Source organism: Anarhichas minor, unplaced genomic scaffold (assembly GCF_050575085.1).
Source record: "Anarhichas minor isolate MPS153535 unplaced genomic scaffold, ASM5057508v1 ptg000073l, whole genome shotgun sequence".
Classification (NCBI taxonomy): domain Eukaryota; kingdom Metazoa; phylum Chordata; class Actinopteri; order Perciformes; family Anarhichadidae; genus Anarhichas; species Anarhichas minor.
In genome coordinates this window covers 8,404,740-8,418,859 of record NW_027466519.1, presented here as the reverse complement: position 1 = coordinate 8,418,859, position 14,120 = coordinate 8,404,740, and the positions used below count along the sequence as shown (strand labels likewise).

The 14,120-nt window shown below is 41.9% G+C and overlaps 1 protein-coding gene across 1 annotated transcript in view; it reads left to right on the top strand.

Moving 5' to 3' along the window:
• slc12a2 (solute carrier family 12 member 2) overlaps positions 1 to 14,120 on the top strand; it is a 65,159-nt gene that overhangs the window by 15,018 nt on the left and 36,021 nt on the right. The window contains exons 2-6 of the mRNA XM_076079815.1: positions 7,163 to 7,282; positions 8,774 to 8,849; positions 9,930 to 10,025; positions 12,957 to 13,096; positions 13,823 to 13,933. Coding sequence (XP_075935930.1) covers positions 7,163 to 7,282; positions 8,774 to 8,849; positions 9,930 to 10,025; positions 12,957 to 13,096; positions 13,823 to 13,933 — 543 coding nt within the window. The remainder of the gene's footprint in view (positions 1 to 7,162; positions 7,283 to 8,773; positions 8,850 to 9,929; positions 10,026 to 12,956; positions 13,097 to 13,822; positions 13,934 to 14,120) is intronic.

Sequence of the window (14,120 nt, the reverse complement as noted above, 5' to 3'; positions counted from 1 at the left end):
ATCAGAGGGTTCCATGAGCCGTTTTTTGTCCATGTCACCGGCCACTTTATTAGGTACACCTTGCTAGTACTGGGTTGGACCCCCTTTTACCTTCAGAACTGCCTTAATTCTTTGTAGCATAGATTCAAAAATTTGTTGGAAACATTCCTCACAGATTTTGGTCCATATTAACATGATAGCATCACGCAGTTGCTGCAGATTTGTCAGCTGCACATCCATGATGTGAACCTCCCGTGGTGACTGTGGAGGCCATTGGAGTACAGTGAACTTAAATGATTGTAACAGTGAATAAAGATCCACCCGTCTTTACAGGAACACTGTTGTTCCTCCATTTCATTGTCTTCTGTCTGGATCTCCAGGTGATGTAGTGGTTCACGTCTACTCTGTGATCTGTAGCTTTTACTTTTTGAATCAGTTTGATATCCTGAATAAATCCTTCAGAAGCATATTATAGACCGTTCTGTCTGCTTCTCTCTGAAATGTGATGATTTTTATTTAAGGAGTGCAGTTAGTGACAGTGTGGGCTCCATGGTAGCTCTGACTGCTCGGTGGCGTAGCATTGTGGGGCGGGGCTTAGCAAACGGTGAATTCACCATTTATTAATGATGGTATCAGCCATTTGGGTCATAAAGATAAACCAGTTGAAGCAAACATCATAGATGTGTTGAAGTACTGTATATAGAAAATGTACCAGAGCAGTATGTAAAAACACTGTTGGTCGCCATTAGAGATGACTTGAAGAAACGGAGGCGGGCTACAAATGAACCAAACTGATGCTCCCTTGTCGACAGTGTCCCTAAGGCCACACAAGGGCAGCAGACCTTGATTTCAGCATTGCATAATGACATCAGCAGCATGACCTGACATCACTCTTGGATAAGAATGTGTCCCATTGCCCAGCTGTTTCAATAACATGTGCCAGAAGCAGATTTAATTATCTTTTGAATTGTCAAGCCAACCGCTATAATAAGTATGCTGGTGTTCAGTATGCTTTTCAAACAGGCATTGTAGTGAACTCCATTAAATTACCCATGACCAAACCAAGCCGGGTTATCGTTTAGGGCTTTGTGTGGAAACTCAAGTACCAAAAGGTAGTGCTGGGCGGTATCACAGTATTTTTTAAGATTCTGGCGGTTTCACGGTATATCACGGTATATATATTTTTTTCTCCCATGACTGTGTTTATATATAGGTTTATAGTGGCTTACTCTACTGTCAGGAGTACATAGAATACAAAAACATGTTAATGTCATCATGTATAAAGGCTTATTTTTTATTTTTTTAATAAAGGGGGCGACCGTGGCTCACTGGCTTAAGAGGGTTGTCTGGTAACCGCAGGGTCAACGGTTCGATCCTCGACTGAGACATGTCACGTGTCGAAGTGTCCCTGAGCAAGACACTGAACCCCCGGCTCCCCGGGCGCCTGTCATTGGCAGCCCACTGCTCCCTATATACAGGGATGGGTCAAATTTCGTGTATGTGTATATGTGTATGACAATAAAAAGGGTTTCTATTTCTTTACTTACTGTAGGTACTGTACTTTACTCGTTTGTTCGTATAATGTTGGGATAGCAGTTTGGCTGAAGTATTTTGCCCCGGTCAGACATACCTTGAATCCAGTGTTTTAATCATTGCTCTGAGCCCGTCTTTCTCGACTGTCTGTAGCGGGACCATGTCCTTGCAGAGGTGGATCGTTATTGCGTTCGTAATGTCGCGACGGAGCCTCTCCCAGCTGTTAACAGACTGTTGTGCTAGCTAGCGAGCTGTACCCAGCATGCCGTTCGGCGGTGTAATTTTATAAATGTACAATTATTAGTGTTACAAATTGTTTATTTGTCACAAACTGTTGTGTCGTGGTGTTTTGCCCTGTTAAAGAGCGTTAGTTGTGGGTTATTAATTGTTGTGTTATAGCCATGATTAGGGGTCCCTCTCGATACAGTTAAGACAACTAGCTCCGACCGTAGCGCCCTTAGCGGCTAGTAATATATTTAGCTGCCTGTTGAAGAGTTGCAGCAGTTGTTTCGGCTGTGCACCAGTATGACTGTATTTGAAAAATTCATATCATACGGGAAATTAAAACCGGTATACCGGTTGAACCGGTATACCGCCCAGCACTACCAAAAGGTATTACTGTCAGGTTCATGGCCTTATTTGCTCGTCCGTTCATCAGGTAGTTCCTGAATGTAATTACAGTTTTTCCAATTTGTTTTCTCTGTTTGTACATCTGATCCTCATTCACGGGCATCTAATGAAGTGAATGTTCTTTTAAACTGGCCTGAGAAGCATTCTACTTTTCATTAGCTGTGTGTAATCCTAAAATCATTGGGAGATTGTTGTAGATTATTTAGAGAGTAACCAAGCGACAACCTTCAGAGCGCCACAGTTCCCATAAACTGTACGGTCAGTGCTAACATTTTACTACTACCTCCTCCTAGTACAATTGTCAGGTTAGAGAAGTCCAGAGTTCTGTCGTATGGTCTCTGTGAACATGTGTCTGTAGCACACCTCAAGCTTTTCTCTTGGACCTTCCTTCTGCCGGAGCCCATGAACAGACTCTGCGTCATCGTTACCCAGAGCTGGATGATATCATTGCTTCATTTTCAGCGGGTCACCGCTCTCCAGTCTTTGGGCTCATGTGGGGTTCCTAATGAAGAACAATGGGTTAGACAGCAAATACTTCAAGTTAAAGGACGGGGGTGTGAGTCATGTAGAGTCGAGACTCCTAGTGAGAGCACACTGTCATTGGCTGGAGAAAGGCATCAGGCTATTCTTTTAATTTCCTGCATTGTCCTGTGTGTCTGTGGGGACTGGCTATCTTTTGGTCTAATCCCAAGACTTTTGTTTTTACCCTGTTGTCACTGTTAGCCAGTCCCGAGTGTACCTTAGGGCTAGGCGATGGTCTGTATCCTCCTATTGTCTGATGTCTCCATTAGTCACCGTCCCAGAAGTGTGGGATCATGGTGAGTAATGCAGGTACCTCACGTAATCTGTAAAATACACGCTATCCCCTCTACACATGAATGCACTCAATTAGCTCAACAGATGGAATCCCTCCTAAAAAGATCTCTGCTTTAACTGGGTTTGTCAACCATCTTGCTAAAAACTGAAACTTGGCAGGGTACATTTGAATTTTTCAATCGGTACCGAATTGTGTAATTGTGTACATCTAAATAAAAAAACACACAAAAAAACTTTTTGCAAATGCATTCATTGGATTTCTTCCTGTCATTCAAGAACCTTTTAAAATGTATTTAATTTATTATTATGTAGGAAATATCTAATAAAGAAGGCTTAAATTCTTACAAAGCATTTTATTCCCACTTGCAGTACTTGATGGTACTTAGTTTCATATTCAGCCATAACTGAATCCTGCACTACCAGTAGAGCCAGAAGTTGGGTGTCAAGAGCGATGTCCTGTCCCAGTTCCACACTAGCTTCTGCTCCCCTTGCCTCCATTCCACAATGTCTTTTTTCACCAATATTCTTTTCTTATGCATCATTCTGAGGCTAAATGAAATTAATGCTTTATGCCAATAAAAGTCCCCAGATTTCTTTTGTCAGCAATGAAATGCCTTTAACTCATAACAATCCAGCTATGTCAATTTCAGTTCAATTTATTTTGTATAGCCACAAATCACAAATTTGCCTCAATTTGCCTTTGGCTTTACAATCTGTACACATATGACATCCTCTGTCCCAGGACCCTCACATGGGAACAGGAAGAACTCTCCAAAAACCCTTTTAATGGGGAGAAAAGAGGAAGAGACCTTAGAGAGAGCAACAGAGGAGGATCCTCTATCAGGAGTGTGATAGATGTCATGTGTACAGAATGAACAACATTAGAGTTCCAACACATTCAATGCATATGACAGAAATGATTCATATGAGTATCAGGAAACTACATTTACTTAAATGTTGATGAAATAATTGCTACATCTCTGTTGGATTTTGTAAGTTCCGAGTTCAATTGTTTCCCCTTAAACTGACAGAGTACTCTAACATTTCTTTATGACTTTCAAGAGGAAAGAAAGCTGCCATGGCCAGATTGCGGCAGTGCTGCTGAGTCATTGAGGTGTTCATGTTGACAGATGGCCCAGGTGAAGTGATGCTCAAGCCCTCCCTTCCCCACACGGCTCAGCTCTATACATGCCGTGGGCCCCTATCCATCTATCCATCTATCCATCTATCCATCTATCTATCTCATCTATCTATGCCATCTATCGCACTTAGCAGTCCAATTTCGAAAAGAATCAGCGAAAGAAAAATGCAAATTAACGTATCCATCCACCATCTTTGTTCGATAATTAGGAGTTGGTTGGTGGAGATGAGCAGTAGGTAGCACCACTTCTGCAGTGATGAACCATTCTAACATTAGGGAAGAATAGGACGCAACAAGATGACGTCATTCAAGGAGCGCCAGTCGAACCTCAAACTGAAAAAAGTATACAAATCGGACAAGAAATATGCCATATTGGTTTGTTTCATGTGTTAATGTGAGGAAGGTTACATCAGATCTTTGGGAGAGATGAGACTCTTTTTAGTCTCTTCAGCGAAGCAGAAGTTTCAGTGGACATTGAAGTCGAATGCTACATGTACGGGATCATTTATGCCTTTTGCACTATGTTGCATTTAGCTTTTATCCATAAACATTTCCACTTCCGCTAAGATGCAAAACTTTTGTGCAATATTTCCAGTTTATTTATTTTTTTGCTGTACTCGGAAAATGGGTGCTGACCAGCCAGCCTACCCTTTGAGAAGTGTTACATTATTTTGGGTTCATTATGAAAGTGTGGCGGGACAAAGTAGACCATGGCGGGCCGCCAGCGTCTGGGTAATTAATATGCATCAATGAAAAGTGTCAATTTGTACATTTAGTCAGTGTTTGCCACTATTATGCACATTACTGTCCTCATCAGTGGACATGGATCCTGAGGGCATGTGCACATCACTGCAGATCAATGGTCCGCACAGCAGGCCAGAACTATATATGCACACTTCCTCTGCACTGCTGTAGAATGACACAGTGCTGCCACTGGATCCATAACCTCAAGGTCATCCATATCCAGAGAAAACTGTATGATTATGAAACAACACCAATATACAAAAGACACATTAACAAATTGGAATGTAAATTATTCATTCACAGAACATCAAACCAAAACCAAAAGTCTTTAGTAACACTTAAGACGGGGCCTAAGAACGATGATGTCGGTCAGTTTTCGTCACTGATATCCTTTTGGGGTTTAGATGCCCCCTCTAGATAAAGATAATAATGAGCTTTCAGTGAATGATTTCATGCTCCAAAAGATCTAATGTGTGTCCTACCTTGGCTGGGGATCAAACTACAATACTTTTAGAAACTGTCAAGTACTTTGACATCAGATGTTTGCTCAGATAGTTCCTTACTGACATCACTACTGCTTGGGTTCAGACTTGGCTTATTTTACTTAATAATAAAGAGTTTTGTAAATTGGGTACTTTTTAAGATATCATTAGAACTAACCCGGTACCAAGTAGTATCAAAACTCCTCCAGTCAAACAATACCTGCAATTTTGTGCCAAGCACCGCAGGTGTTCTATTTAATGCAGCGTGTGATTAGCTCACTCCTTCAGAAGCTACAACCCATACAGCCGGGATTGCCTGTCTGCACACGGGAGTCGGTGGCTAGCACCCAGCAAACGGCGCCAATATCTGTAATAGTGCTGACCAAGCTAACCGTTTTCAACCTGAGGGGGGGACTGGAGAGTGGGCGCTACGCTTCCGTAGCATTGTCCGACCATCGTGGGTTGAGGTGTTTATCAGCGGTAACCGCTGAGAAACAAAATGCACTCTACATGTTTTTTAGACCTCAAGGAAATGCCCAATGTGTTTAGGTGAGAAACACTGAATTTTGAAGAAAAACTCCACAGGGCCTCTCTAAAGTTAGCAGTGGGTGTTCATTGTCCCCAAGGATGTGGTTTTGGTGGACCAATGGCCTTTCCTTAACACCGCCCTTAAACCCAGCTTGAACAAAGTATATTACATGATTACATAATGATTGCCTTGAGATTTTCTAAACACAATCGTGGTCGTCGGAGGATAAAAAATGGGGTTAAACGTTTTTTTAAATCTTTCTAAGCAGCAAGCCTCTCAGGACCGCAAACTTGTCTGTTCTTTGTTCAAAGCCTCACTTCTATTGTGGCTTGCAATACACATGGCAGCAGGCTAATTAAATGCCACATAATGTTGTGCCATGGAAATGATGGGAATGACTCACTTTTGTTCAGCTGCCTATAAAAGATGTCAGACTTGTTCTGAAGTCATGCTGTTTGGCTTATTTTTGTCTGACACCCTTTTTTATGTACAATCTTCCTGGTCGGGGGGGGGTCCTGCCTGTGAAAGCATCAGAATAAGGTGTGTAGACGTCCTGTGTTTGTCCTGAGCTGGTTACGAGTGAATGCAGGAAGGTATGCTGTAAACAAAGTCACGGCATTGTCTGTGCGCAGGAGGGACGCTTCCTGTGTTTGAGCTGCTACAAGTAACACAAGGATGGACATGCTCTGTCACTCAGTCTGCTTTCTAGGAGCCAGTGTCGTCCATCTGTCAGACAGTGTGTTTTCTCACGTTCACGTTACGTGATTATTTTACCTCATTTTGTGGTGTATATTGAAATTAGCCCAGCTGTACTTTGTCCTAAATGGCCTTTAAAGAGCATTGTTTTCAGCACTCCACAGGGCAGTCTTTATCCTGTTACGGTCCGATTCTAACCGTGACAATACTCAAGTGTGGTGTTTCTTTCCCCCAGCATGTACAATGAAACCAAACTGTAAACCTGATCTGACTAAAGTAACTTTTCTTTGGAAAAACAAAGTGTTTCTACAGTTTGTAGTTTTTAGAATTTATTTTCACTTGTACTTGGTTGGTTTCACTTGATTGGTCTATTAGGCGGGAAAGTGTTTTTTGGGGCTGGTTTGCATGATTGACATTTGTCTCAGCCCATCACACTCCACCATTGGGATTTCTTCCTTGTACCACCTGAGCCACACCCAGGATTCCCCCCGTGGACCAAATTCGAATGCTCTGGCTCTCGGGCTACCGTAATGCGTCTCATCAGCGAGCTATGAATGACAACAGCAATGTCTCTCCGAACATTAACATGATTCTGTTTTTTGTGTTTTTTAGGAGCCCTTTGAGGATGGCTTTGCCAATGGGGATGAGCTCACCCCGCCCGAGGAGGCCGCTGCTAAGGAAGCAGTCGACTCCAAAGGAGTGGTCAAGTTTGGCTGGGTTAAGGGGGTGCTGGTGAGTCACTTTCAGAATACAATGGATTTTTTCAAACCCTGCTTTCTTTTGTAGTCATTAAATCTTTTATATTTCAACATATCGAGACTTACGAACAGTCCAAATATGTCCTGTTATACTCTGAGGTATTAGCTACAGTAAGACCAAGGTCAATAGCCAGTGTGGGATGGCCAAACTGAGTTACAGAATATTTTCACTAAAAATGCTACAAAGCTGAAACTACAGTAAATGTTACTTAAAATGTTGCTGAAAGAGAAATAGCTTCACTGTTTGTCCACTTTAATAGTTCCAGTTGAACTAAATTAAATGGATCAGAGGTGAAACATGTGCCACTCTATCATCATAACTGTGCAAGTAGACGACACTCTGTTGATGATTTTGGGTTTATGAGTGTGAATGACTTGTGGCTCAGATAGTGGTCGGTGGTTAAACCACTGAGGAAGGTACAAAGACTGAGATGTGGTTCACCATGAGGTCTGTTTGACACAGGCTTCATTTTATTGAAAGTACAGTCAGCAGTCTGGATATTATCATCCTGCTTTATTTTGACTTAAGAAGTACTTACTTCCTCTCTAACACAAACCTCACACATGTCTCTTGGTTTATAAAGGCTTTTATTTAAGGACTGTGGGCTATTTTGAATGTCCCTGTTGTAGTTTAGCTCAGAAGTTATTTTGTTTCCATTCCTTTTTATGATTTCATTTTGATGAGTTTGGTTCTAACAAGAAAAAGTGCCGAGCCTTAGGTCAGGAGAGTAAAGCCATAACTCAACAAGAGAAAAGTCGTAGAAATAAAGTTGTACTTCTTTGGATCAGAAATCAAGAGAATAAATTTGAATTTTTACCTTTTTAAAAATGAATATATCAATATTATGATGAAAGATTATTTTCAAATACTTTCAAACTTTGTCAACATCATTTTGATAATATTTTATCACCTGACTCTCATATTAGTTACTAAGTACATTCCATCGTTCAAATATAAGTTCAGAGTTTATCTCCCAAATTGTCAAAGTTTCCCCATCAGTGGCTCTAATGAACTCTAAAAGGAGGCGAGATCGATGCTGCAGCACAACAATCACATTCAGCCACTTGAGAAGTCAAATAGGATGCAAACACACACAAGGTGGTGCATTGCATCAGTATCGGTGCATCTTTACTCTAAACTGTGGAAGGGAACTAAGAACAGAGTAAAAAAAGCTGCATTGAGACAAATCTATACTCTCCAGCAGTCCTCCTCTCCTCTGTTTGCTTTTTTCACGACGACCTTACGAGACATCTCGGTGGTGAATTAGTTGTGTGGAGACACTTTGTCACTCTTCCCCTCACAATGTATGTTGAAATCGTGCTATGTGTTGAAGTGAAGCATTTAAAGTTATTATTATCAAAATGAAATAACGGTGGGAACCTTCATTAGTAGAAACTCAGCCGTTGCCATCTCCTCATGCACTCACAGTAACCCCCCCCCCCCCCCCCCCCCTCCTCTCTGCAGGTCCGCTGCATGCTGAACATCTGGGGTGTGATGCTCTTCATCCGCATGTCCTGGATCGTGGGTCAGTCTGGAATTGGTAAGCAGAGATCTCTCATGACAACTCTCTCACCTGTTTAGAATCCTCCAGCCCTCCATTGTGAGTTTGTTTTGTGCGCGCGCGCAATCTGCCTGTGGCTGAAGGCGTGAGAACAGAGACAAAGGACTGTACATTTTGTTACTTCCCCTATTACTGCCTTTGCATCATTTTCAAAAATTACGCAAACAGCCAATATCATATTAACGGTTATGTAATCTTGAACCTAAGTTAACTAAAACATTCATGAAGGTTGTTCATTGTAATAAAAGCAGTGTTTGAATCTGCAGACACATTTTCATGTGTTGAAATGAAAGAATGCTGTACATATGATATTACAATATCTATATAGCTATACTATGTGCATGGACAGAAGTTATTTGGGTCCAATCAATCCATTACTCTCCCTGTGTTGCCTTGAGTTCTTGAGGAAATCTTTTCTCAGTTTTCTTTATTCCTCATTGGAGGCATACGAGAAAAACAAAGTTTTCTTTTGTAATTCAAGGTAACGCTGGTGATAGATATATATATATATATAGCCGGGGGAAGTTTTCCTTTTTCAACTCATTTTGATACTTCCCTTTTCACTGATATCAACCCAGACTACAGAGAATCATCATTCGGCGGGTCAGGAGCTCGTTTGATACACAGCCAGTGTTTTACTGTGATGGGACAAAGACTGCACGTAACTGACTAATTCAAATGTTGTCGTGCAGAAAAGTTAGCGAGCCCGTATTTATTGACATTCTGCTGCTCGCTGGGTGGCCACTTCTGACCCTGTGTTCAACACTCCGTGTCAGTTATTTTCTCGCTTCACACACAACACAACTCCCAACTGTTCCTGAACCCCCCCCCCCCTTCCCAGCACTTGTTGTTAATTCTCCGCTTTGATGTGAAATATCACCACAAAGTGACACATGTGGCCAACTTCACTGCAGTAGCTCTCCTTCGTGGCCGGGCCGTTACTTTTCACAGAGCTCTCAGGGTTTTTGGAAGGCCGGCTAGAAAACTGTTAACAGTGTTGCACATTCTTTTCATTTAAGAGATTCATAAAGGTCATACTGTGGTTTTTTTTCTCTACAGTTCTGTCTTGTTTGATCGTTGCCATGGCCACCGTAGTGACAACCATCACCGGCCTCTCCACATCAGCCATCGCCACCAACGGATTTGTACGAGGAGGTACGCATCGCTTTCTGTAGAATGATCACTAAGGTAGAAAATACCAGTGACCTCTCTCTGCTGCTGGCTGTGAAACCAGGTGTGGTTTCAACTAGCACGGGCAGCTATCAGTCATCCATCACAGTGTAGCATTTAGATTAAAACTCTCCCTCTCGTCTCAGTAAAGGAGTTTCCAGTGAATGGATATCAGCACATTTCTCACTCACTGAATCACACAAAATAGGCTCGCAAAATGTTTTAATTTGTTAAATCGGATTATTTCTCGTTTTGCAAAATATTTGACCCGCAACACTGATTGGTTGCAGTGAGGCCTCATGGGATAGGGCCAGTCATATGCTAATGAGACTGTTTCAACTTTCATAAACCTTTTTGATTCTGAGGAAGGCACACAACCAAAGACTGCATATAAGAAGTGGATGTAGTCAACCATTGGTTTGTGGACTGCCGTTTGGAAGCCTCGAGTTCAGCACTTTGGCCGCCACCATCTTGTTTGTTTTTTTTAAAGCCAGAAGTGACCATATTTGGACAAGGGGGAGGAGCTGTGTAGGAGCTGAGGGAGATTAAAGCCTGGCGGGGCAGGTACCGTTAGCTTAGCAAAAATGTTACCAGCTAACCCTAGCTAGCTATCAAGGTGCATCTGTTATTCACGTTGACAGACACAGTAATTGGGATGCTGACCTTCAAACTAAATGTACTTACCAAAAAATAAGAAAAGAACAGCCGATTTCTTACGTCGTCTGTTAGAACAACGTGACAGAGATGCTGTGGTACTTGACCGTTCATTGTTGACTCTGGAGACAAATTACATAATAACAACAGCTGCTAAGCTCACATAGCAACAGATTTACCGCCATGCCAGCTGAGCACCTTTCAGCCACGTGATGTGGCTGTAAACTAAAGAAAAAGCGAGCATGTGGACCTGGAGTCGGGATTGTTTGGTTCTGTTTCTCAAATGTATGAAGTCACTGGGGATCAGAGGACAGAACGCTCCTGGTGCTCAGGTGCTGGTGAGAACATGGAATGGGAATCCAAATCCTGGGATTGTGATTTGACTAACAGATCCATGTGTTTGAGGGTTATTGTAATTAATATTTTGTCCTCCATCTTGACGATTGAGGTGGATAGTAGAATTACAAAGTAATCTACCAGCATTTTGCAACTTTCACTCATTTCACTGGCCAACACGGTCGGTGCCTTGCTGGATGACGTCACTTTGCTTTGCAGCCAAAGTTGAGCCTAGTTCAACTTGTTTGCTTGGCTACTGCTTTTGTTTTGCTGCAGTGGTCACATTGAAATGAAGAAGGGAGCTGTGTTACTTATACTGCATTAAGCCAGCTCCTTTTAGGTCACACATATATCATGTGAGCACCTGATTTCAACTATCTTTCCTGCCATTATCATCACATTGAGTGACCTCATTTTGATGTGAGTTTTTGTTTGCTGCTTACATTCTGCAGCCGATAAAAGAGGGTTCAGAGTAGAGGTGTCACAGTTCCGATCCTAAATCAAAAATTGATTGAACTGAGCTTTCGATTTCGACCCACATCAAAAGCAGGATCGGCGACTCTCCCAGTATTATTCTTCTTCTTCTGTGTGTTCGAATATGTATACAGCTTAAAGGGATAGTTTGGATTTGGTCCTGCCAATTGTGGTATAATAATTAGTAATCTCATTACATTATTTCATGATTGATGATGATGGGGGTCCTCTCAGCAGAGATTTCTTACCCCTTGGTGACTGGTCAGACCTAATTGAGCTCCGTTTGTGCATGGGGACATCAAACTGATTATAGAACATCAGTGTACTACAGACAAGCATCTATAACACAGTGCAGCTTTGCTTCTGAGTTTTCCATCCAGGCCTCTTGGTAACTCAAAGCTCTTTGTTGCGGGCGGGTAGCATGCCCGGCCAGACACGCTCTCCCAAACAGTTGATTGGCAGTGTGATATGTGATCCTCGAGCTAAAATAACCTTGATATGGAGCATGTGCTGCCTCGGAGACCTCCCGACTGTGGGCTTTGTGTGGCTGTGGTGTTCTTTAACACGTCACTCGCTGAGAGGATAGTGCATAACTGGCTATTGATAATTATGCTAATGGAAGTCTCTGAGGGCCCTTTTTGTCCCAGACAACAGATAAGTCTGAGGAGGGTGTGTAAGTAGATGAATTGGGCTCTAACTCTGGTCTTGTAACTCTCTGGGCCCTGATCTCAGAGGTGGGGTTTGGGGAGGCCTGTCATGATAATCACGTGATATAAATTCATGACCTTGATCATTTTTACGTTCTTGACTTGTCCTACGATAAATAATGACCTCCATCATTCTTACGTTACCGGCTTATTGTACGATATATGGACATGGCCTCGATCATTTTGAGGTTATTGTTACATGGCACATTTTTGTTAATGCAGCCTTAGCCTATTTAGTTATAGTTTGGTTATGTGGTTTAATTTTGTGTATGTGTTATTTATTTAGGATATTCTTGTATTCTTTCCACATTCCGATTCCAATGTCTTGTGTGTTTAAGAATTAAAAGTTCATTGCTCTTTGGAAGGATGAACTTGCATTGTCATGCTACTATATTATCATTATGTTAGTGGCATAAAATGGTCTTAAACTGACAATAATATTGTTTATTGCAATTATTTCTGGGACGATATATCATCCAACAAAAGTAGTTATTGTGACAGGCCTATGTGGGGGGGCCGACTGGGGGACAGGCCGCTGACACTTATTCCCTGGTGCAATACTTCCTACAAACATAACATAACATCTTACTGCATGCATTAACAATACATTTTACAGTCAATATACAATTTAATATAGCCAATAAAATAATAGTAAATCTATATTATCTGTTTAATTCAATTTTGTTCCAGCTTTTCACAACAGTTTACTTTTACTAACGTCTTGTCCATTACCTTCTGTTTCCAGGTGGAGCATATTACTTGATTTCGAGGAGTCTTGGCCCAGAGTTTGGAGGTTCTATTGGTCTGATCTTTGCCTTTGCCAATGCAGTGGCTGTGGCCATGTATGTGGTGGGCTTTGCCGAAACTGTTGTGGAACTTCTTGCCGTAAGTCTCTTTGTGCTTTTTTTTTTCTGCTTTTTTCTGCTTACTGAGGAGTTGGAAGGTGTTTTTGGACTAAAGGAAGGTTGTGGACAATCAGCAGGAATGATAAGAGCAAGCAAAATCTGTCTGTTCAAATGGTGACCTGACTATTGAAAGACGTACTCAAAAAGACCTAATCTGAGTAAGCTGAAAGGAACATGATCTTTTCTTATACAAGTTTGTTGTTGACATCTTACTGTTTCGCTGTCAATGTATAGGCAAATTGAATGTGAATGCTCCTTGAAGGTGTTTAAACTCTTCAAACAAATATTCCTATTTTAAGCTTGAGGCTTGTGTCAAAATGTCCCATCATTGACTTTTTTCTAAACTATTTTATTGAGTCCTAGAATCAGAAACTACTTATTAAAGAACTGTTTTTAAGCAACTGTTTTTGTGGCGTGAGGTCTTAGTCCTGATGGACCGCAGCCTCCTGACAGAGGGAAGGGACTCACAGAGTTTGTGGTCATGGTGAGAGGGGTCGGCTTCAATATTTGTTGCCCGCTTCAGGGTCCAGGAGGCAAACAAGTCGTGGAGGGACGGCAGATTGCAGCCAATCACCTTCTCAGCAGAGCGAATGATACGCTGCAGTCTGCCCTTGTCCTTGGCTGTGGCTGCAGCGTACCAGACGGATATGGAGAGGATGGACTCAATTTATGTAACTATATAACAACTCTTTGTGTTGTCTCTCAGGGTGTAGATGCCCTTATGACAGATGAAGTCAACGATGTCCGCATCATCGGTACCATCACGGTTATCCTTCTCCTGGGCATCTCCTTGGCAGGAATGGAATGGGAGGCCAAGGTACGAGCAGGGCATCCCGTCTCTGATACACAGCAACACAACACAAACTGCCTAGAAGCTAGAAGTGCTCAAGTCTAAGTTTCTGATGAAAATTCCCAGAACAGGCTTTAAAAAACCCATTAGACTCAGGACACACACACACAATGAATGATTCATACATTGGTTTAAAATATCTGTTGTGACTAAT